This window comes from Stereum hirsutum, assembly GCF_000264905.1.
Source record: "Stereum hirsutum FP-91666 SS1 unplaced genomic scaffold STEHIscaffold_5, whole genome shotgun sequence".
NCBI classification, from domain to species: domain Eukaryota; kingdom Fungi; phylum Basidiomycota; class Agaricomycetes; order Russulales; family Stereaceae; genus Stereum; species Stereum hirsutum.
Genome location: NW_006763135.1, coordinates 785,179 through 805,821, shown reverse-complemented (window position 1 = coordinate 805,821; position 20,643 = coordinate 785,179). Strand labels below are relative to the sequence as shown.

The following is a 20,643-nucleotide window of genomic DNA, read 5'->3' as shown; positions in this document are numbered from 1 at the left end:
GTGCGTTTCCCTTCGGGGTCCCAACTTCCCCGCGGTCGTACAGATTGTCGAACTTAGGCGCTGAGGTCACCGACGACTTTTTTTTCCGTGCCCGCCTCATACCGTCCGGTGCTTGTATCAATCCTTCGTAGTGTTTGCACCCTCACGAATCATTTAAATGAATCTTCTGATGGCCTACCTAGGCCATCTCACAGCCTCCGCTGCCACTGGCAGCGCCGCTATACATTGCGCATTGCGGTGACCGAGTGAACCAGCACCGAGACTTGCGAGACAGCACCGCTTGGCGAACACTTGCCCAGTTCCCACCTGTTTTTATCGTTTTCAGCCGCGTCATCCCCTTATAGCCCCTGGCCACTACGGACGTCACTATCACGTTGCGCGAAGCTATAAAGCCTCTGCCGTCAGGGGAGATCGTACATCGATTTCGAAATTTCCCCCCAGTGAAACTGAAGGTATGGGTGCCAATCTAGTATTTTCCTTCAAGCCGCCGTGTGTTCCCGGTCCTAATTTCCTTGCGCAGACAGAAAGGACTCCCTTCAATCATCGCTGACATCGAACCTGCATCACTTCGTCTTCCACCCCTATCCGCCTCTGCAAAATCTACAGCGGCAAGGAAGTGCCATCTCAACAGGTCCGTACTTCGTTCCACGCAAGAATGCCCGATATCAACTGACCGTGTCTCCGAACGCCTCGTTGCATCTGATAAAGCCAGCCGTGCGCTACTTCTCGTCCAAATCGAGCAACAAAGATGCGGGCCTTTATCCCTCCGGAGATCCTCTCCCTGATCTTCATGCACGCTCTTCCAACGTGTTGCGCAGACCGGGAACTCGGACCTGACAGTAGTCCAATCCTTCTCACTCTCGTCAGTCGGTACTGGCGTGCCGTGGCACAATCGACTCCCCGGTTATGGGTCGATCTCTACCTCCCGGATGTCCCACGAACGGTACAGGATATCGACCCTTTCTTCACGGCCATTCAGAATTGGCTGTCATACTCGGGCAGCCAACCGATATCTTTGACTCTGACCTCGGAGGAGTGGGACAAAAATATTCTCGCCCGCTACCTCTCGATCCTCTGTGCCCACTCTGGACGGTGGAAGAGTATCTCCTTTGACTTCCGTATTGTCGACCCGATCATATTTCCGGTCCTCAACCGCCAGACCATGCCGTTCCTGGAGTCGTTCTCTTACCAGACGCACGACCCCGAAGTCACCGTCGCTCACACCGATGCCATTTCCCCCTCTGCGTGGACAGTATGGGACAGTCTATCATGGGCCCCACGTCTCCACACCATCCGTCTCGTCCACCCTATCTCTACCCTTCTACTCACGCCATCTCCCAGTATCACCACCATCGACATCAAGATCGTCACGACCTTAGATCCCATCACCGTCGACCTAGCTCATTTCCTCCTCTGCGTCGGGAGCTGTCCGAACCTCGAGTTCCTTCGGATCAGTTACGAGGGAGAAGAAGAAGACATCGTGCTGCTTACCACCGGAGTCACCCAAATTCGCCTACCCAACCTCCGCACCCTCAGCCTCTTCATCGACCAAGCGCCCTACCTGTTTAAAGCCCTCCTCGATAGCATCCTGGCCCCGAATCTCCAGCGGTTCGAGATCGCGGCGAGCGAAAGCAATCGAGAGCTCTACGACTCACTCGGCGACTTCATCCTGCGCGTCTCTCCCACCCTCCGTTCTTTCGATTCGTCTGGGAAACTGCTCAACGACGCGGACCTCGCTGAAGCTTGCCAACGGCTCTCGCATCTCACCTCCCTCTCCGCATGGGACTACATGGTCGCTGAAAACTCATTCATCAAAGCTCTCCGACTGCACTTCCACCCCGACGGTCGTCTTCGCTTCGGACAAAATACGAATCTGAAAGACCTCAACATTTACGTTGCGGGCTCGTGGTCTGGTTTCGGGTGTACGTTTGCGGAGTATTATATGCAGATTTTGGAGGCGGTGCAGTCGAGGTGGAGGTTGCCCGTTGGGGCGAAGGATTATGACGGGAATGAGTTGGAGAGGATGAGAGAGGTTAAGTTTGCGGGGTGGAGTGAGTATAGGATTAGGCAGGAGGCGCCGGTGGCGTATGCGATGCTGATCAGGTTCAGGATGGAGGGGTTGGTGGTCAAGTTCAGCAGTGATTGGAATGAGGAGGCGTATTAGGGCACGAGCTGAAGAGTCGGAGGGTGAGGTTGTGTCTTTTGTTTTGTTCTGTCCTCAGTCTTGGTCTTGGTCTCGTGAACTCATCAGGAATAATATGCTTAGTGGCACCCATATCGCCTTATGGCGCACGATAATTGTACTCTTTTACGATCCCCCTCGCACACAGTTCGTCGCTTTGTCTTGCTACATATCGGACCAAGCTCTTCGTAAATTTACGCATCATGTACCTACTTCACGCACGCATATTCATCGCCTCCATCACAAACATCTCATAAGTTCGAACCAGTGGTGTAATTAATACTTACTGATAGAATCAATCAACTCCGAAAATTTCTCTGTAGTGCATGATACATGATGGCCCCATGGGTCCATCCAGAGTCGCAGACTAGCGCAGACTCTGATGTGTCGTTGAGGAGGGCAAAGGCAAGCACCGGACGGCGGCGATCTCCAACTTAAAAACCGTTGGGCGCCGGTTTCCGGAGAGACGCGGATTGTGATTATACTCTAGAAGTGCCACACGTGAATTCACCGCAAGTTGGTGATTTTTCGAATACTCTCCACTCACTCTTTGCGCATCTCGGGGATAGAAAGGTCGCTCTAAGAGGTGCCGAAATGTTCCCTGAGTCAATCTGTATATTTTCTTTTTATTTCGAACCTAGTGCCACACCTCAAGTCTTTGATGCCATGAAAGACACGTCTAGTGCGAAATGCTTCGATGGTCCCCATGATCAAGACCCTATCCAAGAGATTCAGGCTTCAAGACGATCGCTTGACCGACGCACTCTTCGGCACACCGATAGACTGTCATCGGTCATGCACAACTAGCAGAAATACTAAACGGAGAACGGTCTCAAAACAGAAAACACCATAAAATACTCCACCCACATAACTTCCGAATAAGCCAAGATCCACACCAATAAAGATCGACACGATAGCCCAACAACGCATCACGTCTTAACCTCACTAACCCCCACATCCTTCTCAACCTCATGTTTCCTCATCTCCTCCACGTCCCCAATCCTCTCCACATAGGGCTCCCCATGTTCATGCCCCATCTCATCTATGACGCCTTCCATATCGTCCGCTGGGTCCTCTTCTGGGAGGATAAGGTTGAGGATGGCGGCGACGATGCCTGATATGAGGACTATACGGGGGGCGCAACCACACAAGACATCGAATCCGTCAGCTTTGTTCCTCGTCGATGATGATAGAGACTGAATGGAGTTAGATAAGAAGATGCACTCACAAGGCGTGCTCAAAATGATAACGATCGAATCCTCGAAACCTTTCAATCCACTCGTGACACCATCCCCACTCGCCTTGCCATCAAACAGATGCGTGAATAGCTCTGGCTGCAAGAGGTCTGCGACGCCGAAGGAGAGAGCCGCGGCGAGGACGAAGCGATCACGACGGGTGAAGGGGGCGAGAGCGATGACTCGTAGACCGGAGACGCAGACGGAGGCGAAGAGGAAGGTCGTTACGCCGCCGAGGACTGGGTTCGGGACTGTTGGTTGTTTAGGTCGAGGGGGTGTAAGAGAAAGAAGAGGAGTTGTCTTCAGTATGGTAGAGAAGAGGCGTATGGGCGGATGGACGTACTAGCGAGGAAGACACCCGAGATTTTACCCAGAACACCGAAGAGGATGAGGAAGGCGCAGCACCACCTCCCTGCACCACGGTTGGCACATCTTGTTACGGCGATTACACCGTTATTCTTTGGAACAAACACAGATTGTCAGTGTTAGCAGTGACATGGATGATACCGGCGAGAGGGCTCGCTCACCTGGGCGAAGATGGACAGAGGCGTGACGGTGAAGAGTCCTGAAATGAAGCCACCAATTCCATCGCTCTAATGCACATAGCTATCAGCCTTGAAAAAAGGATTATCGAAAGAATGTATCTTACGAGAACACCACCTTGGATTCTCGACTCGAACTCTTCGCCTTCGACCGCCACTCGGGACACCTCAGCCGATGCAGTGATATCACCCATCGCCTCCATAGCCAGGGAGACTGAACGTGAGAAATGTGATCATTAGTATAGAGGTGAATGAGGCGGATAGAGTGGGGCAGAACGTACCGTAGACCGCAAGCATAGGCAATATGGCCGGTGGATAGACACCAATCTTGAACGTATGTACCCTGATGAATGCACGCACATCTTCAGCGTCACATCTCCGGATCCCATAGCGTTCAAGTAGACAATGACATACCAAAGGAAGGTAATCGCGGGCGCCGTCGTGATACTACTCCCATCGATATACCCAGCTGCCCCGGAAACAATGCACCCCACTGCCAACCCGACAATGATGGAGATGTTCTTGAGGAAAGGGGATCCGAAGAGTTCGGTGAGGATGATAGAGATGAAAGATAGGAAGCCGATGCCGATGAATTGTGGCGAGCCCCATCTATCATATAGAACGCGCCACAACAAACAGGTATCAAGTTAACAGAGAGATTCTGATAAGAGCAAGATATGACATACGGAAGAGGACGAGGTGCATCGATGTTAGGACAGAGAGCAAAATATCCTGTCGCAGGTCTGTCTAAGCAGTCGTTCGAGCCGCCGCCCCAGTTGGGAGCACCGGAGCTACCGATGAGACTGGCGCCGATCATCAAGACCACGGTGCCTGTTCGTAAACACAAGGTAAAGCGAAGCTTTGTCAGAGACGAGCGTGGGACTCAAGAGGAAGGGGAGTTCTTACCTGTGACGATTGGCGGGAATATTCGTTGCAGGGTGCGCGGCGGGACGAAGGACATGAAGATTTCGAGGAAGGAAGCGATGAGCGATGTTCCTGTGATATTACAAATTAAATTAATACGTTAAGTAGACTGTACAGAATGCCGTGGATTGAACAGAAGGTCAAACTCACCAAGCACCTTTCCATACGCGTCCGGGCACGCCACACGAGTCGATGTCCCATCAGCGGCAATTGTGGTTGAGCATGTCCCGTCGAGATACATAGCATCGAATATCTATAGAGCATCACATGTGTGAGTCACAACGTCAGAGAGGTTGGCGGAGCGAAAGAATCTCACAGCGGTTGCAGTACTCAACGTGGCAAAACTCGTCCCGACGACTGAGATGAGGCCCGTGCCAAGATAGTACCCGCCAAACAGTTTGATTCTCGACATTTGAACGAGACTCAGAATACCTGCACACGTCAATCACCCATAACACGTCTTTTATCAGCACTCGCACCATCTCCCAACACTCGCTCCCACCCCAAAGACAAATAGGACGTACCACACCCAATCAAACTCGCTGAGATCATGTACGCCGAAAGCTCTGAATCCAAATTTAGCGCACTCGCAAAAATAATTGGAGGTGTAATCAACCCCGCCAACATCGCAAGGGCATGCTGCAGTCCGCTCGAAATGGCCAACAATAATGGCAAGTCGGCTTCAAGAGGATAAAATGGAGGCTGAGTCTTCCTCTTCTTTCCTCTTGTCGCGAAAGGCAAAGTTGGCAAACACAACCAAGCGTAGTCATAGTCGCCAAACCAGCCATGCCGTGTCGTCACTTTAGTCTTGATACGGGAGACACGGGAGCGAAGACCTCCATGAGCGGGAGTGGTCGACGACGTCGTTGTCAAAGGCGGCGTGGGTTGAGGCTGCTCTTGCTCTACCTTGTGCGTCGACGAGTCGGACATGATGATGATGGCGGACGGGAGAAGACACGAAGCAGAGGATCAAGGAACATTTTATTTTTACTGTTTGCGGGGAGGCGTCTGCAGTGGATGCTGATAAGAGGAATACCTGGGCAGGATCTCCATATGTACATGTACACTGGCAGGTCTTCCGGCTGGCCGCTGGCAAGTGCCAGTGGCGCATGGTTCTCGATCGCGTCGAGCCCTCCGCTGCGGGCGCGTTGATAAGGACCACCCGAAATACGACCGTAGTTCAACTTGGTGGCCACTAGTGTGCCACAGCGGATGAGGGGATCATAAATCGCAGACATCGAAGGTAATTACAACCAGTACATAGATCAAAGCATTGCGAGTCGAAAACCCAAGAGCAGTGGAGAAATACAGCAAATGATGGACATTAAAACACGGGAGAGTATTATGTTCTTGTTCAGTCCTCCTCCATCTTCACAATCTCACCTTCCTCCTCGTCTTCATCCTCCTGCATCGGGTCTTCATCCACTTCACCCTCTTCCTCTTCTTCCTCATCCTCCTCTCCCCCCTCTTCTTCCTCGTCTTCATCGTCTTCATCTCCTTCTTCCTCCTCATCGTCATCGTCTTCCTGCGGGATATACGATCCATCTAAAGTCTTCCTCCACTTCTCCGACGACAGGACCATCCCCTGATCCTTATACCACCCCACTTCAGATCTAAAATACCTCGGCGCCCTCGCCCTCTCCTTCTCGTCGACATCCGCTCCTTCATACCACCCCACAGGGTTCACCGGCTCTTTGACACTGACTTCTTTCCAAGCATTCGCGACGATGCTCATCCGTTTCTTGGATTTTTTGGCACGTCCGCGCTCACGTTGACGCTGATGCCGTTTCCGTCGACGTGCGATAGCGTTCGGAGAGTCGTCGGAGGACGTGGACTCTGTGAGGTCTGACATTGGGTGGTCGGATTCGGGGGAGACTGAGCGTGGTTTGGGGAGTTGTGCTTGGTAAACGCGCAAAGTTTCGCCTATGATATATCATGTGTCAATACTCAATTCTAAAAGCATGGAACGGGAAACGCGGGAGGTGTGAGAAAGGAAAGAGGACATACGAGCGAGGCTGTCATCCAGTTCATCGTTGGCTTCTGTGCCGTACATATCCCGCCTCCACTCATCTCCATAGGAGCGAGGGCCATTCTTGGAGCTCGAGAAATTTAGGCGAAGGTGCTCGTCGACGCTTTCTCTTGGAACGTCTTGCAGCTCGACCGAAGGCACGGGAGTCAGTTCGTCTAGGGTATTGAATATCTCTTCTCTGAATGGATGCATAAAGATTCGAACACCAATGTCAGTGATACTTCGGGTATTAGAGACACAAGTCTCGAGGAGAGTGATCTTTCGTGATCAATGTAGAGAGGAAGGACGATGTATACAGGACAATTAAAGATGAAGAATGTTACCCACATAACATATTCCACGTGCTTCTCCGTATTCTCATCCACCGCATTCGTAGGAAGCACCTCAAGCCTATACCTCGGCCCAAACCACTCAAAATAATCATTCCATGGCAACGCCGGATCGATATCCTTCTCCGTCCCCAAGGCACATGCCGTCTCGTACGCCCAAGCCCTCGACGCGTTCTTCACAGTATATCCGCCTCCTCCGACGAGAATAAGTGGAATGTTCTTGGATCGGATGAATTGAACGCAGTGGGAGTGACCGAGATGGGTCATGTTGAACGGGCCGAGTTTGTCGCCTGCGAGAGAGTCTGAACCACACTGGAGAACGATGGCCTCTGGGCGAAAGCGTTCGAGGATTCTATCGATCACCTGAATGAAGGTCGTGAAGCAAGGAATCCAAACCATCTGTTCTTAGCTTTGCACACGCCTTGCAAGGGAGAAAGTTCGAACTCACCGTATCGAACACATTTCCAAATGTCTCGTCGCCACACCCATCATTCAACGGCACATTGACAGCATAACCCTTCCCCCTCCCCTCTCCCCGATCATGCAACGCCCCCGTCCCAGGGAAGAACTCCCCGTACTTATGAAAACTGCACGTCATGACCCTATCGCTCGAATAAAACGCCTCCTCGACGCCGTCTCCATGGTGAACATCGATATCAATATAAAGCACGCGAGGGTAAGAGCGCAGGAGCTCGAGGATGCAGAGTACGATGTCGTTGATGTAGCAGAAACCGGAGGCTTCGCGTTTCTTGGCGTGGTGCAGGCCCCCGGACCAGTTTATAGCGATGTCGGCGGAGTTGGAGGTTATTTGTGAGGCTGCGGCTGCAGGATCAAGCGGAGGTCAGTTCATACATATACGTGCTCTGAAAGCGCGCCACACATGACAAATTACGCCACACAAACTCTCTACACTGCCATCCAAGCCAAATCGTAATGTTCCAAGGGATGTGAAGCACTCACCAATACTCCCTCCAGCCGAGATGGAGCAGAACTCAAACAAGCCTTCAAAAGCTGGGTTGTCATCCAATAGCAGAACTACATTACCACAGCCATCCACCCAATCCCACAACAAAAGAACTATGAGCACAATGCATAGCATGAAGCGGAGGGTAGAGTGGGAAGCGAAGAAAGGTGAGAAAGGGAGGACTCACACCTAGAATTGTTGTGGGTTAAACTCTCTGCTGTTTCTGGTGTCACTTTATGCAGGAACTGAACGTATTCATCCGTGTGGAATGCGGTCATTTGGACGGGAGTTGCGCGTTTTGGTCTCTGCGCTCGCGTTCGTCCATTTCGTGCGATCCCATTCAGTGACCATAACGTACACCGACCAGCATCAACCATCCCGAGCGACCCAATCCACCAACGAGTCAATAGAGACAGATTAGAACATAACAGGGCTGACAAGAGAACGTGAAACAGACGCACGAGGATGTTCATCTTGGGTAACATTCCGTACGCCGTGACAAGTTCATGCGTTATACGCATTCGATGTGGCTTCATGAGATGAGTGAGACCGTATGAGTAACATCCTACGTCCGCTGTTGTTTGTTCCAAGACCATTCATTCCCAGATTCCATCCGAGCGTGGCGAGTCGAGAAAGCATTGAAGGAAAGCGTCGGAAAGTGTAAAATAGGGTGCGACGCGTTTGGTATTGGGTAGTGGGTGCAGAACAAGTGTGATCAGCAACTCCTCTTTTGTTCTGGTGGCAAACGAAGCGGAAACAGCTCGGTTCAAGTTCAAGGACGTACGGTCATAAAAATAGGAAACGCGCTTGCGCGTAGGCGTGTCCATTATGCTAAGGATATTTCTACTAGACTGTCTTCAGGATAAGCTCGAGAGAAGACAAGTGGGTAGGATGATGCAGAGGCTCGTGGTCGTGGCGAGGGAAACATAACGGTTTCAACGAGTGGCACCAGAGCAACCTTATTTCGACGCGACCCTGTCGTGGGGTTAGGGTCCCGCCACCCGCGAACCGGGGTGGCATCACAAATTACGACGAGGAGAATCCATGGAATAAAAATCAGAATAAGTTACAGCCTATGACCCACGTAAACCAGGAGCCTAATGCATTCCCCAAACCAGAGTGCTACTCGTCATCCTCGTCCATCGTCTCTTCCTCCTCCTCTTCCTCCTGCTTGACCACCTCATCGTCCTCTTCCCCATCGCTCTCCGTCTCTCCTTCATCCTCACCATCCTCTCCACCCAGATCCCCATAATACGGCTCACCATTCGGACCCCGTCCCATCATCTCCCCGACACTAAGTCTCAGATCCAGAGCTTCCTGCACCACCACCCTCCCACTCGCCATATCCCACCTCGCCCCACTATCCCACAACATATTTCCCTTCCCTTTCTCTGACCCATTACCCTGACCGCCACTGCTCACCCTCTCGCTCTCCCCATAATCGTAGAACCCGAAGTGATCCAGTGGTGGGACATCGTACCATGAATTCGATATGATACTCATTCGCGGCTTGGCACGAGCTTTCCTGGCCTGACGAACGCGTTGACGTCTCCGACGTTGCGAGGAGTATGTCGATGTGTCGGATTCTGGCTCGGGGTCTGACGAAGATGAGGGTTCGAAGCCGTCTGGGCGGTTGGTGGGATCTTTTAGAGAGTAGGTATAGGCTGCTTGTTCTGTTGAGATTCAAAGGTCAATGATATGAGTTAACGTGATGGTGAAGAAGTTAGAGATGGAACGTACGAGCGAGTTTCTCGTCCAGCTCGTCTTTCGAGAGCTGGTCATCATTATTCCAAAGCCCGAGGTGTTCACCCAAATCTTGCCGTGGGACGTCTTGCAACTGTACGGACGGTACTGGCGGCAAGTCGTGTATATTCTTCAAAACATCAGCCCTGCAACCGAACTCAATTGTCAGCAATGCACTTTGTCAAAAATGTTGACAACGGGTGCGGTCAAAAGACTCACATAACCTGCTTCAGACTTCCCTCCTCATCCCTCAAGTTCATATCTTCCACATTGCTCGCCACCACCTCAAGCCTATACCTCGGCCCAAACCACTCAAAAAACTCGTTCCACGGTAACCTCGGATCTAACTGGTCCTCCACCCCCAATGCGCACGCCGTCTCGAACGCCCAAGTCCTCGACGCGTTCTTCACGGTATACCCGCCTCCGCCGACGAGGATCATGGGGATATTGAAGCGCCGAAGAAATTGGACGGCAGAGGCATGCCCGTGCATCGTTATGTTGAAGCAGCCGAGCTTGTCCCCCGAAAGGGAGTCGGAACCGCATTGGAGAACTATGGCGGAGGGTTGGAATCTGTCAAGGATGGCTTGGATGACCTTACTTGAGAAAGTTAGCTGATCGCACCGCATGAGATGGGGAGGAGAAGGACGCACTGGTTCAAATATACTTTTGAAGGACTCATCACCCAGTCCATTCTTCAGTGGGACATTGACAGTGTAGCCTCGTCCTGCTCCTGTCCCTCTACGACAAATCAATATATAAACGCCCTCTGTTGTATGCTGACAAGTGCTCACCTATCCTCTATCGTCCCCGTCCCAGGAAAATAGTCTCCGAACTTGTGAAAACTACACGTCAAGACCCTGTCCGTCGTATAGAAAGCTTCTTCTACTCCGTCTCCGTGATGACAATCTATGTCTACATACAAGACGCGCGGGAAGTGCTTGAGAAGCTCGAGGATCCCGAGGACGATGTCGTTGATATAGCAGAATCCAGAAGCCTCACGCTTTTTGGCGTGATGGAGGCCTCCAGCCCAGTTTAGAGCGATGTCAGAAAGCCCAGATGTTAGGCGCTGGGCAGCAGCTAGAGAGTTGAATTAAAACGTGGGGTATGAGTTGACGTAGGTCTGTGACGCAAGATTAAACCGCCCGCATATTCTACTAAAATCGCGCAGCCACCAACGGAAACCAAGGCGTACTTATGACCCATAGAGCTTGAGGGAGGAACATACCTATGGTACCACCCGCTGATATTGAGCAGAATTCAAAGATTCCCTCAAACGCCGGGTTGTCATCCCCCATCAGAACTTCAGTAGGGTAGTGTCAGCGGGCATTGAAGCAAGACGTGACCAGCGATAGAGTACATACATCTTGTGCCCTGGTACGTCAATGCCTCCGCGGTATCAGGCGTCACCCTATTCAAGAAATGGACATATTCGTCTGTATGAAAGGCTGTCATCATCTCCGGCGTAGCTCTTTTAGCTCTCTACAGAGCGTTTAAAGAAAATATGAATTGACTAGTCCAAACGATATGTCCGAAGGTAGAAAAGCGCACCATAACGTCCAGTCTTGGAAGCAAGTCATATGCTGTCAAGAGCTCGTGCGTTATACGCATTCGTAGTGGCTTCATTGGATGTGGTTGGCCATATGAAAAGCATCCAATATCCGCTGGATAGGGGCGATGGGGTCAGACAACATTTCCCTTGCTCACTGGTAGAACCCAAGAGCGAAACGATACCAACGGTCATAGTAGTAGGACACACGTCGAGGGGAGACTTCCATAGCAGCTTTCAGTATCTCTTATTTCTCGAAACAAATCTTCATAAAAGAGCGACTGACGAAGAGATGTAGAAACGAGAAGAGTGCTGCTGTGAGCACGGCCGACGAGTTGCGTTTGGACCTTCCGTCATTGATCGCCCCGGCCCCGGCCACTTGGCGGATTTGACTCGTGATAGCATTTTGATCCCCGCTAGTGCGCCACATGTCTCTGTCTCAGTCTTGTTCTGGTCACCCAGCGGATTTCCCTGTCGACGTTCTTACAAACCCAAGATGTTTCCATTGCAGGCTCATCGACATCCAACCCACTCGGCAAGACAAAGTCTGCATTTTTGAACCCAATTCCTTCTTCAGGCAGTTCAGAGGTCCAACCAGGGCGAGACAGGAGGCGATTGGCTAGTCGAAGACTGGCAAATGAGCGGATCTTCTAAACGCAATCCCTAAAAGGGTTGATAAAGATTCTAGGCGCACGCATTCCAAGGTACGTGCCGAGTTGCTATACATATAAGCGTGAGCTCGCTGTCTTACATTATATCTGGTCATCAATGTCAAACATCCTCTCGCCCACCAGGCTAGATCGCAAGACCTCGATGTCAGCCCGGCGGCGTGTCCAATATCGCCCCACCTCATCTTCATCCTCATCTTCCATCTGCTCTTCCAGTGAGAATAGTAGAGCCTCGTCTTGCTTCATGTTCACCAAAGACAGAGCAAAACACACCATTTCCCGTTTCAGATTTATGTCCACGTGTTCGAACTGTCGGACAAGAAAAATCGTGAGTATCATCCATCCCCATATATCGTTTGTCTGGCCCTCGGGCCCTTCCATTTACGTCCCCTGTGTCGAGCGCCTATTAACATACAACCCCTTGGATCATCTTCCCCTTATGACAGCGATGTGATGGAGCGAGCCCGGTATGCGGCCAGTGCAAAGCCAAGCATAAAGATGGCCCATGCGATTACGATCCGCCGGCTCCATCCCCGGCCACAAATGTTCTCCTACCCAAAGGTGAAGCGTGTAATCCCTGTCGGTGAGGACATTTCATCCGTCTTGGCCCGTTATCAGGCTGACCTTCCTCGTTGGATATAGGAAAAAGAAAAAGGTTTGATATTCTGCTCTGACAGGTCCCAGCGGATCCCTACTATAACTGACCACGTCGCATCCTAGAAATGCACTGGCGAGCGCCCTGTCTGCACCACCTGCGCGAACGGAAAGGGCAACGAAGAATGCAAGTATCCAGAGCCCGAGCACGATACCGACTCCGTTCGTCACCGGAACCGTCAGCTCGAACAACGTCTGCAAAAGTATGAATACATCATTCCGCAGACGCCACGCCGACCCTCTTTGTCTACAAAGAAGCGTAGCTCGACCGCGAACGGGATGACTGGACGTCATGTCTCCTTCAGCACGGACACGACGGCATCCACGCACCCTCGAAATGTAGACATCCGTATGGACGAGGGCCCACGGCCCAGTCATGACTCGATGCCTTCCACCAGCTCTTCTGTCACAGAACGCCCTAGCAGTCCTGGAAGCCCGGACATCCCACTGGCTTCAGTTGTCTCGCAACGTTCCCAAGCGCAGTCCTCATGGTCAGACTCAAGCTCCCAACACATGAGTGCACCCGCCGCTCTCCCATATCCGGCCGAATCCTTTACAATCCCTTCGCAATACGGAAACCCTACTTGGCAGCACCAGCCCCTTGGATCAAGCAGCTCTCTCGCGCACGCTCTTTCGCCACCTTCACATACGTCGGCTCCGTCGACAAGCACCTTCGTTCCCTCAGCCTACATCGAGCCCGTACCCCAATACGCTGCCGGCCCTTCTTCGTCACAACCAACAAACTTTCTCACGTCATGGAGGGACTCCCAGCAACCTCAGACATCAGACCCGAGTCAGCAGCCGTCGACGTCTTGGACAGCGCAAGATTTCGACCTCGTGTCCTTCCTGTCCTCTGGCTCGACGACTGCGTCTCAGCCGCAGGCGGGAGTGCACATATCTCCCCAAACAGACTTCGATAACCACTCTCCTGACCAGTCCAGTGAATGGTTCCCCTTGGACATGGCCTACGATTGGGCGGCATGGCTCGATGCACCGGAGCCATTAGGCTTCATTACCGACTCGGTCACGGCCACAGTTCCGGATCAGCCAACGTCATCCTACCAGGCGGCTCCCCAATCTCAAGGGCAACTTCAAAGTCAAGAATACGCCGGTATGGTCCCGCCACAACCGCCACAGCAGCAGCAACAATCGTTTAGCCACATTCCCGATCTGGGCGCTGCGTGGTACAATGGCCAGTTGGTCTCGGGCGGTCTTCCAAATCCGGGCATGGTGTCGTCCACGGCCGCTAGGATAGAGGGCCTCGGGGTCAATCCGAACCCGACCACGCCCATGGATCCGCTACCACAGGCTCAGGGCCAAGCGCAACGTGTGATGCCTCCTGCCCCGGGCTATATGCCTCCTCACCATGCGTTCGGTGCTTCGCCGCCCGCGGCTGTTATACAAAGCTCGGCTTGGGTACATATGCCTCCCATACAGTATCCCGTCCCGTCGTTCGCCCCAGGAGGTTCTTCAACTGCCGCTTTGAACCAGCAGCATCAGCAGCAGCATAATCCAATGTCGGGCTTTAACGTCAACGCCATGCCTTCTTCGTCGTCGAAGCCTCTTGGTCCATACGATCATATCAAGCGTCCAAGTCGTCCTCTTCTCGCGGAATGCATGACTCGCGATCATCAGGCTACTCTGTACGTCTTTCCATTTTATATACCCCTCTTTCCCCGGATCCATCGCACAATGCCTCAACGCTACTGACTTGTCCTCCATTTTGTCTCCTCTGTTTTCCCTCACTTGTTCAATCTCGTCCTCGTTCAACCCATACAGGCGTTCCGTGTTCTTTAAGCATGGCGTCCAAATGGGTGTTCGACTTACTCAAGCCAAGCTTAACGCTCTCGCCGATGGTGATCTCTCCGGCAAAGTCATCCACCCCATCTTCGTCCACCTCGCCCACCTCTACGGCTCTATGCTCCTTAGACGCGATCCCGACGACGTCCCCAGCTCCCTGTACCCGGACGAAGAGCTATCCTATCTCACCGTCATCCTCGACGCGCTTCATTCATCGTCTCTCGAGACGATCGATCCGGTGTTCCGGGTCCGCGCGCATGGGCTGTTGGCGTTGTATTTCTATTATAAGAGGGATGTGTTTCCGGCGAGGGATCAAATGGACAATGCGGCCAGACTGATCGAGAGTGAGGGCTTGAAGATCGAGAGGGTTGAACTTGGCCAGGCTAGCACGATGGTGGCAGTCGGAAATCTGAGTCGAGGAACGACGAGGGAGACTATTGCGCTTATGGCCGCCGTGAGTGAGGAGGATGAGAAGAGAAGCATCTTGGCACATATGGTCTATGTGGATAGGTGTGCGGAGGCGTTGATGAAGAGCGCGCCGCAGATTCCGAAGCGGTTGGATGGGGAGTTTATGGTCTTGATGGTAAATTCTCTTCCTCCCTGTCCTCCTCGTGTTTCGGACGACATACTAACTTTGGTGGATGCTATAGCGCAATGCGAATCCTCCTTTGGATCCGCTCAATTCGGTTCTTATGCGTACGAGCAGTATCTTGCTTCTGTGCGAGACGCGAGACTTTATGCAACAGTGGAGCAGATGGGCAGTCGGTATGTTGCATTTGACTCACGATTCTCACGTTTGCTTCGTTCCTCACACCTATCCACGCAGCTCATACGCCGCTTCTGCATTGGTACGCACAGTACACGAGCCTCGTCGAGCGTATCCTTATGTTACTCGCCACCATCGAACTCTCCACTTCTCGAATGTCGCTCGCCTTCCACGATCACGAGAGCATCCTGGCCCTCAAATGCTGCACCATCATTCTCCGTACCGCGCTGATCAACATGTACACGTTGTTGACACACGGGCTCAACCATTTCGAGAGCCAGCATAAGGTGGTGAGCGAGGCGGTCCAGATCACGAGCTTGAGCGACACGTTCAAGGCTGCCGATTATGAGATCTTGGATCCTATCCTCTCGGTACGTGTCTTTTCCCCCCATCTTTAACATCCTTCCACCGACTCACTATCATATTTAGATGTGTTGGAACCTCGCCAAACTCGTCCTCGGCCGCGAACTGAAGCGTGTCAAAACGCTGAGCCAACCTTCCCGACACAACGCCCCCCAGCCCGACCTCGGGATTCACGCCAAGCACCTCCCGTTCTTGCTAGCTTCGCTACGCATGTACACGCGCATGTTGATAGCCTCAGTTCCGTATGTTAAGGAGGAGGTCCCGGAAGACAAGCAAGGAGAGGGCGATGTAGATATATCAGGGCTGGACATTACTGGAGAGGGGGGTATGGACGATGGTCGCTGACCGGTTGATCGCTGAGTGTTCGGTTCTTGACCACTATGTATTGAATTCGTCTTGGCTTTTGGATGTATACGGATCGTTGACTTATTTGCTTCATTTATGTGATATGCTATGATCTGATGAATTTTTACGACGCATGTGGTGACCCGCACACTTTCTGCTAAGAAGTGAGAGCGGCGACTACAATTTAAATTGAACGACGAACGCGACTTGTCACGGGCACGTGCTATGCACCAGACGTGACACGCGCGTCTCAAAGTGACGGGTTAATGCCTGATGCAGGACCACTTTCACCCGCAATGAAATACCTTTCTCAGGTCACTCGACAGCACTGAGTATCGCACAAACACAGCTCGGAGCTGTAATCTGTAACATCGGACCAGCCGGTATCGAGGTTCAATCATTGCCACCAGGTCCCCCAGCCTGGTGCATCGCACGGCCAAGCAGCTCCGCTATGCTTGAAGCTTCATTTTTGATACGCGTAACAATATTATCATCAAAACGTTAACATTAGTTTTTTACTCGTGTCTGTCATGATCATCGCTAACCGTCCCATTCCCACCTCCGTTGGCTCCATCAGCAGCACCATGGTACTTGGGCATAGGAACAGCCTCCATCTTCTTCATCACGTATCCCACGGTCCGGAGAAACCAGACCAAGTTCCTCTTCGCCTTCAATCCCGAAGATTCGTTCCTCTCGACGAGACGCGAGCGAAGCTTGATGGAGCCGAGAGAATCCTTGAGCATCAGGAATTCCTGGACGATCAGGCGGGTTGATGGGCGGGGGCCTGCGCGCATCATTTTGTGTACTAGAGGCTCCATGAACTCGAGACCTTTGTATCGCTGATGTGGTGTATGTAGGACAAACGGGCGATGATTCAGAGTTCGTTAGCCTCGTTAATGATGTTCAATCAGACTGAAGGAGTCACGTTACGTACCTGCAAGAACTTTGTATCAAACAGATTCCCCAGATACCACAGATCGTTCGCCGGGTGTACATCCACGTAGCCCCCGACGTTGGGCTCAGAAGCGATTCTGGGTGGCTCTGAAGCTTTGTTCGTGCAGCCGTAGGCGTGCCACTCGTCGAGCGAATACCACCTATTCATGCCCCATGGCTCTGTGACCCGAGCTTGACTGTAGTCGCAAATAAAGTACGTGGGAGGACGTTCCGTGCGAGTGTATGTTTCTGGACCGGCCGAGTAAGGTGATGCTTGAGGTCGAATGCTGAAGGGTTGCTGAAAGGATGGGAGCCTCTGGGATTGGGAAATTGGTAGTGGAAGATATTCGGTGTGGCCCATCATGATGGAGGAGGGTTTGATCTGGCTGAACAGACAATGAAAGACATTAAGATTAAGTCTCTATCGGGAATCAAATACTTACCGAAGGACAATGCGCAGTCCATAATGCAAGTACTGCATCCCCTCCAGCACCTGCCAGAAAAACGCAACCGCTTCTCCGACAGTCTCAAATCCACCCACCTCCACTCCACTTCCAAAAGGCCAATACCTCGCATAATCTTCACCACACGCTTTCCCGCCCTCTTTTGACTTCGCATCATAGTCAAAGTCCTTCAACCACGGCATGACCCACACTCTCTTGCCTTCCCACTTGATCCCATTCGGATATATCGCTCTGAGCCCGTTCTTTGGTATTTCGAGCACGTCCAAGACAGGTACGCAGTGGTTCTTAAGCATCTGATCAGGTATGTCTGTGCGTTCGAATCGGTGAAGGACTTCATAGGGCGGGGACTGAGAGTTTTGTAAGTTGGAAGCGATGAGTTGTTCGTGCCAGTTGCGTTTATGTTCATAAGGGTTCGTTTCAGGTTTGAGCATCATGGTGGAACGGTCTGATAAGCGAGTCGCGAAGAACGGGCGCGAGCTCTGTGAGCATGAAGCATGATATAAACGGGTTTGAAGGGGACAATGCCAAAGGTCGGAGGCATCAGAGGAGAGGATGTTGTCGGAGTTTGAAGGCGTGAAAGGGGCGGAGTTCGAATTGCGTGGGAAAATGATCAGGAAGCTCATGAGTTTGACAGTGTGGTGGACCGTGTTCATAGTGAGAACAAAAGAAATATGATCTAAACGCACATTTTCGAAATCAACCTCTTCGCTAATCATATACCCGTGCTCAACCAACCACATCTTGAACGCTCCCTCCGGTCTATTCTGAGGCCTGTTCACCTCAGAAGGCAGCAGCGGGGCGAGAGCCGCGGGCGGCGTCAACAGTTCGGGCTGGATGTCGTTGGCCTCTGTTCCAGAAGCGACAGAGAAGGTGTCAGATGTGTTGGTGTTGAAATCATTCATCGCGCTTGTTTCTTGTATGGTGGATCTGCTCCGGGGGACAAGGGAGTTGATTGAGGGAGGAAGTCTGTGGTGGGGTGAGCGGATAAAGGAGAGAAGGCAGGAAAGCGCGTCCTTTTGTAGCGAATGAGCCAGGAAGGTGAGACAACGACGCGTCCCATTTTGGTCACGACCTTGTAGTCGCGGCGCGTCGCGTCGCGTTATGTTGGCATCGTCACGATGCGAACTGCGTGAGAATCCTGGGGCCTCGATCCTGCATATTACCTCCAAAGGCTGGCCAGCATTCCAGACACCGAGAAACCGGCACAGCAGAACAATTGTGAACTCAGAGCTGGACCACGAAGCTCACAAAGCTTCCCTTTGTGCCACTGCACGCAGTAACGGCAAACGCCGGACGCCACATAATCCCGTTGTGCAGATAGGTCTGGTCAGACCGCACGAAATTAAGCTCCAAGTCCAAAGCCAAGAGTCCATTAAACCATCCAGATATCGAAAAGCTCAGACCTATGTATACAGAGTTAATACCCTAAAGCGCCATCTGCGCAGAAACATCGGTCAAGGAGATTGAATTCAACGATGTTTATCACGTACCTATTTCCGTCGACTCAAACCAAGGCCAACGCCCTCTCCTTGCAAGATATTGTTCCCGTTCGTCAATCCACTCGACACACTGGCAACCCTCCTCATTGGTGGCGGACTGAGCGCAAAGGCCTGCCCTAGATGTGGGCTTCGTGGTGGCGCCCCAACTCCATCCTCGCTCTGCTTCCTACTAGGACCCTGTCCATCGTACTCATACGAAGACCGTGGTATATCATTCAGTGCTGGTGAGCCTGGTCTGATGGCGTACCCTGGAGATGGCGGTGCACTTCCGAACGAAGCACTACGGTTAATGGGGGAAGAGGGTGCGATGATGCCAGAGTCGGATGTAAGACGGCGGGAAGACGCGCGCCTAGTCAATGGTCGTGGAAGGGTAGACATGAGAGAGCGGAAAAGCGAGGTGCGTCCGCCGGTTGATGCTGGTGTCGGTGGCTGAATTGTTGGGGTCGATGGTATTCCTTGGCCCCCGGCGGTAGGCAATGCGTTGTCGTTGGCGCTGAGGCTGAGGAATAGAAAGAGCGGGGCAAGCCAGACGCAGACGCCAAAGAAGGTAGCCATGTCTCCAAATGCTGGAGCGTTCAGTTGAAGTTTGCTCTTCATGCCTCGGTGAGGTGGAGGCCGTTGTCGGGCCTCGTGGGTTATTCGTGCAAAGTAGAAGAACCAGAGGAAGTGATCACATATGGCGAGAATGCACGATCCCAAGAAAGACGGAGATGAGAGCGAAATAATGGGCCATGTTGCGGAGAAGTTTTGCAGGTAAACGATGTGGCAAGCGATGGAAAATAAGACGTGGGTGAGCGGGAGCGAGTCGGAGAGGTATAGCAGGACATGGAGGCAAATGATGGCCTGGACGGTGTTATAAATCTTCGTGCAACAGCGCAACTTGATAGACCACGTACATATATTCCTCTTGTACCTACTGTTTTGGCGGTCTTTGAGTGCTCTTCAATGACTTCAGAGATCCACAACAGACCACTCGCTAACAGAACGTCAGTACGATGACGGCAACATATACGTGGTCCAGTAAGACCTACCAAGCGAGAGTGTAACGAAGAGAAATGCTACCACTGCGGCTGCATAACTGCCAAAATCTAAGACTTACAATTGTTTTCATATTTGAGAATAAACATACCTGAGCAGGTGTAAGAGTTGCATGTTCGTGAACGAGGTTCAGATGCTGGCGGGTGGCAAGAAGCGGAAGCAGTGGCGTTAGGGCTTGACAAAATTACGATTTCGAAAAATTAGTTTCCATTTCTTGGGAGTGTGCTACGATTACTTACGATTTCGCCGAGGGGCTTGCAAACTCGTGGTGGAAATGACTAGTAACGAGTACGGTCTAGACGCGTAACCGTTTGTAGGCCTTTCTAGCGTAACAAAATGATCCGTAAGCTTTGACCCGCCGGTGCGCCACGTGGACAAGGCGGTGTCCCCAATCCGAATGAGCCCCGCTCAGAACGCTCTTCCTCGCTGTTCCATCGACTCTACGCCCAGCGCTCAAAACTCAACTGTCGTGGCCTCTGGTGCAATGGCGTGACTATCTGCGCCATGTTGAACTTGGCGCTCACTGTACTCCATGAAACGCGCTCTCGCTCACTACGTCTCGAGCGCTAACCTCGTGGCCCTCGCCGCCTCTCGGAATTATTCGCGAAACGACTTACGG

At 52.2% G+C, this 20,643-nt stretch overlaps 7 protein-coding genes across 7 annotated transcripts; 2 read left to right on the top strand and 5 right to left on the bottom strand.

Annotated features, from left to right (window-relative positions):
- Nucleotides 1–748: 748 nt before the first annotated feature.
- On the top strand, nt 749–2,319 carry STEHIDRAFT_167360 (uncharacterized protein; the record flags this gene model as incomplete). Its single annotated transcript, XM_007302623.1, has 1 exon — nt 749–2,319. One exon carries the CDS (start codon nt 749–751, stop codon nt 2,162–2,164), a length of 1,416 nt encoding a protein of 471 aa, XP_007302685.1. The 3' UTR covers nt 2,165–2,319.
- Nucleotides 2,320–2,998: 679 nt separating this feature from the next.
- Nucleotides 2,999–5,813, bottom strand: STEHIDRAFT_167359 (xanthine/uracil permease; the record flags this gene model as incomplete). Its single annotated transcript, XM_007302622.1, has 12 exons — nt 2,999–3,308; nt 3,411–3,668; nt 3,761–3,875; nt 3,945–4,010; nt 4,067–4,173; nt 4,241–4,302; nt 4,374–4,568; nt 4,646–4,790; nt 4,866–4,955; nt 5,034–5,136; nt 5,200–5,315; nt 5,408–5,813. The coding sequence occupies 12 exons, from the start codon at nt 5,811–5,813 to the stop codon at nt 3,112–3,114; spliced, it is 1,860 nt and encodes a 619-aa protein (XP_007302684.1). The 3' UTR covers nt 2,999–3,111.
- Nucleotides 5,814–6,101: 288 nt separating this feature from the next.
- Nucleotides 6,102–9,084, bottom strand: STEHIDRAFT_146108 (uncharacterized protein). Its single transcript, XM_007302621.1, has 8 exons — nt 8,990–9,084; nt 8,667–8,779; nt 8,393–8,510; nt 8,202–8,276; nt 7,690–8,063; nt 7,240–7,604; nt 6,891–7,090; nt 6,102–6,806 (listed from the first exon to the last, which is right to left on the bottom strand). The coding sequence occupies exons 1-8, from the start codon at nt 9,030–9,032 to the stop codon at nt 6,238–6,240; spliced, it is 1,857 nt and encodes a 618-aa protein (XP_007302683.1). The 5' UTR covers nt 9,033–9,084; the 3' UTR covers nt 6,102–6,237.
- Nucleotides 9,085–9,327: 243 nt separating this feature from the next.
- Nucleotides 9,328–11,814, bottom strand: STEHIDRAFT_138470 (uncharacterized protein; the record flags this gene model as incomplete). The annotated part of the gene is made up of 9 exons (XM_007302620.1): nt 11,684–11,814; nt 11,497–11,609; nt 11,310–11,427; nt 11,174–11,248; nt 10,740–11,025; nt 10,599–10,686; nt 10,168–10,541; nt 9,946–10,094; nt 9,328–9,878 (listed from the first exon to the last, which is right to left on the bottom strand). The coding sequence occupies exons 1-9, from the start codon at nt 11,721–11,723 to the stop codon at nt 9,328–9,330; spliced, it is 1,794 nt and encodes a 597-aa protein (XP_007302682.1). The 5' UTR covers nt 11,724–11,814.
- Nucleotides 11,815–12,065: 251 nt separating this feature from the next.
- STEHIDRAFT_167356 (uncharacterized protein) lies at nt 12,066–16,094 on the top strand. The gene is made up of 9 exons (XM_007302619.1): nt 12,066–12,198; nt 12,289–12,490; nt 12,609–12,745; nt 12,805–12,817; nt 12,883–14,459; nt 14,596–15,199; nt 15,267–15,381; nt 15,443–15,753; nt 15,812–16,094. The coding sequence occupies exons 2-9, from the start codon at nt 12,308–12,310 to the stop codon at nt 16,088–16,090; spliced, it is 3,219 nt and encodes a 1,072-aa protein (XP_007302681.1). The 5' UTR covers nt 12,066–12,198; nt 12,289–12,307; the 3' UTR covers nt 16,091–16,094.
- Nucleotides 16,095–16,605: 511 nt separating this feature from the next.
- STEHIDRAFT_109814 (uncharacterized protein) lies at nt 16,606–18,389 on the bottom strand (the record flags this gene model as incomplete). Its single annotated transcript, XM_007302618.1, has 4 exons — nt 16,606–16,929; nt 17,025–17,409; nt 17,467–17,966; nt 18,174–18,389. The coding sequence occupies 4 exons, from the start codon at nt 18,387–18,389 to the stop codon at nt 16,606–16,608; spliced, it is 1,425 nt and encodes a 474-aa protein (XP_007302680.1).
- A 588-nt stretch (nt 18,390–18,977) lies between these two features.
- On the bottom strand, nt 18,978–20,054 carry STEHIDRAFT_54101 (DUF396-domain-containing protein; the record flags this gene model as incomplete). Its single annotated transcript, XM_007302241.1, has 3 exons — nt 18,978–19,829; nt 19,883–19,962; nt 20,018–20,054. Coding segments are annotated over 3 exons (969 nt in total), but the record flags the coding sequence as incomplete, so codon positions are not given.
- Between the last annotated feature and the right edge of the window lie 589 nt (nt 20,055–20,643).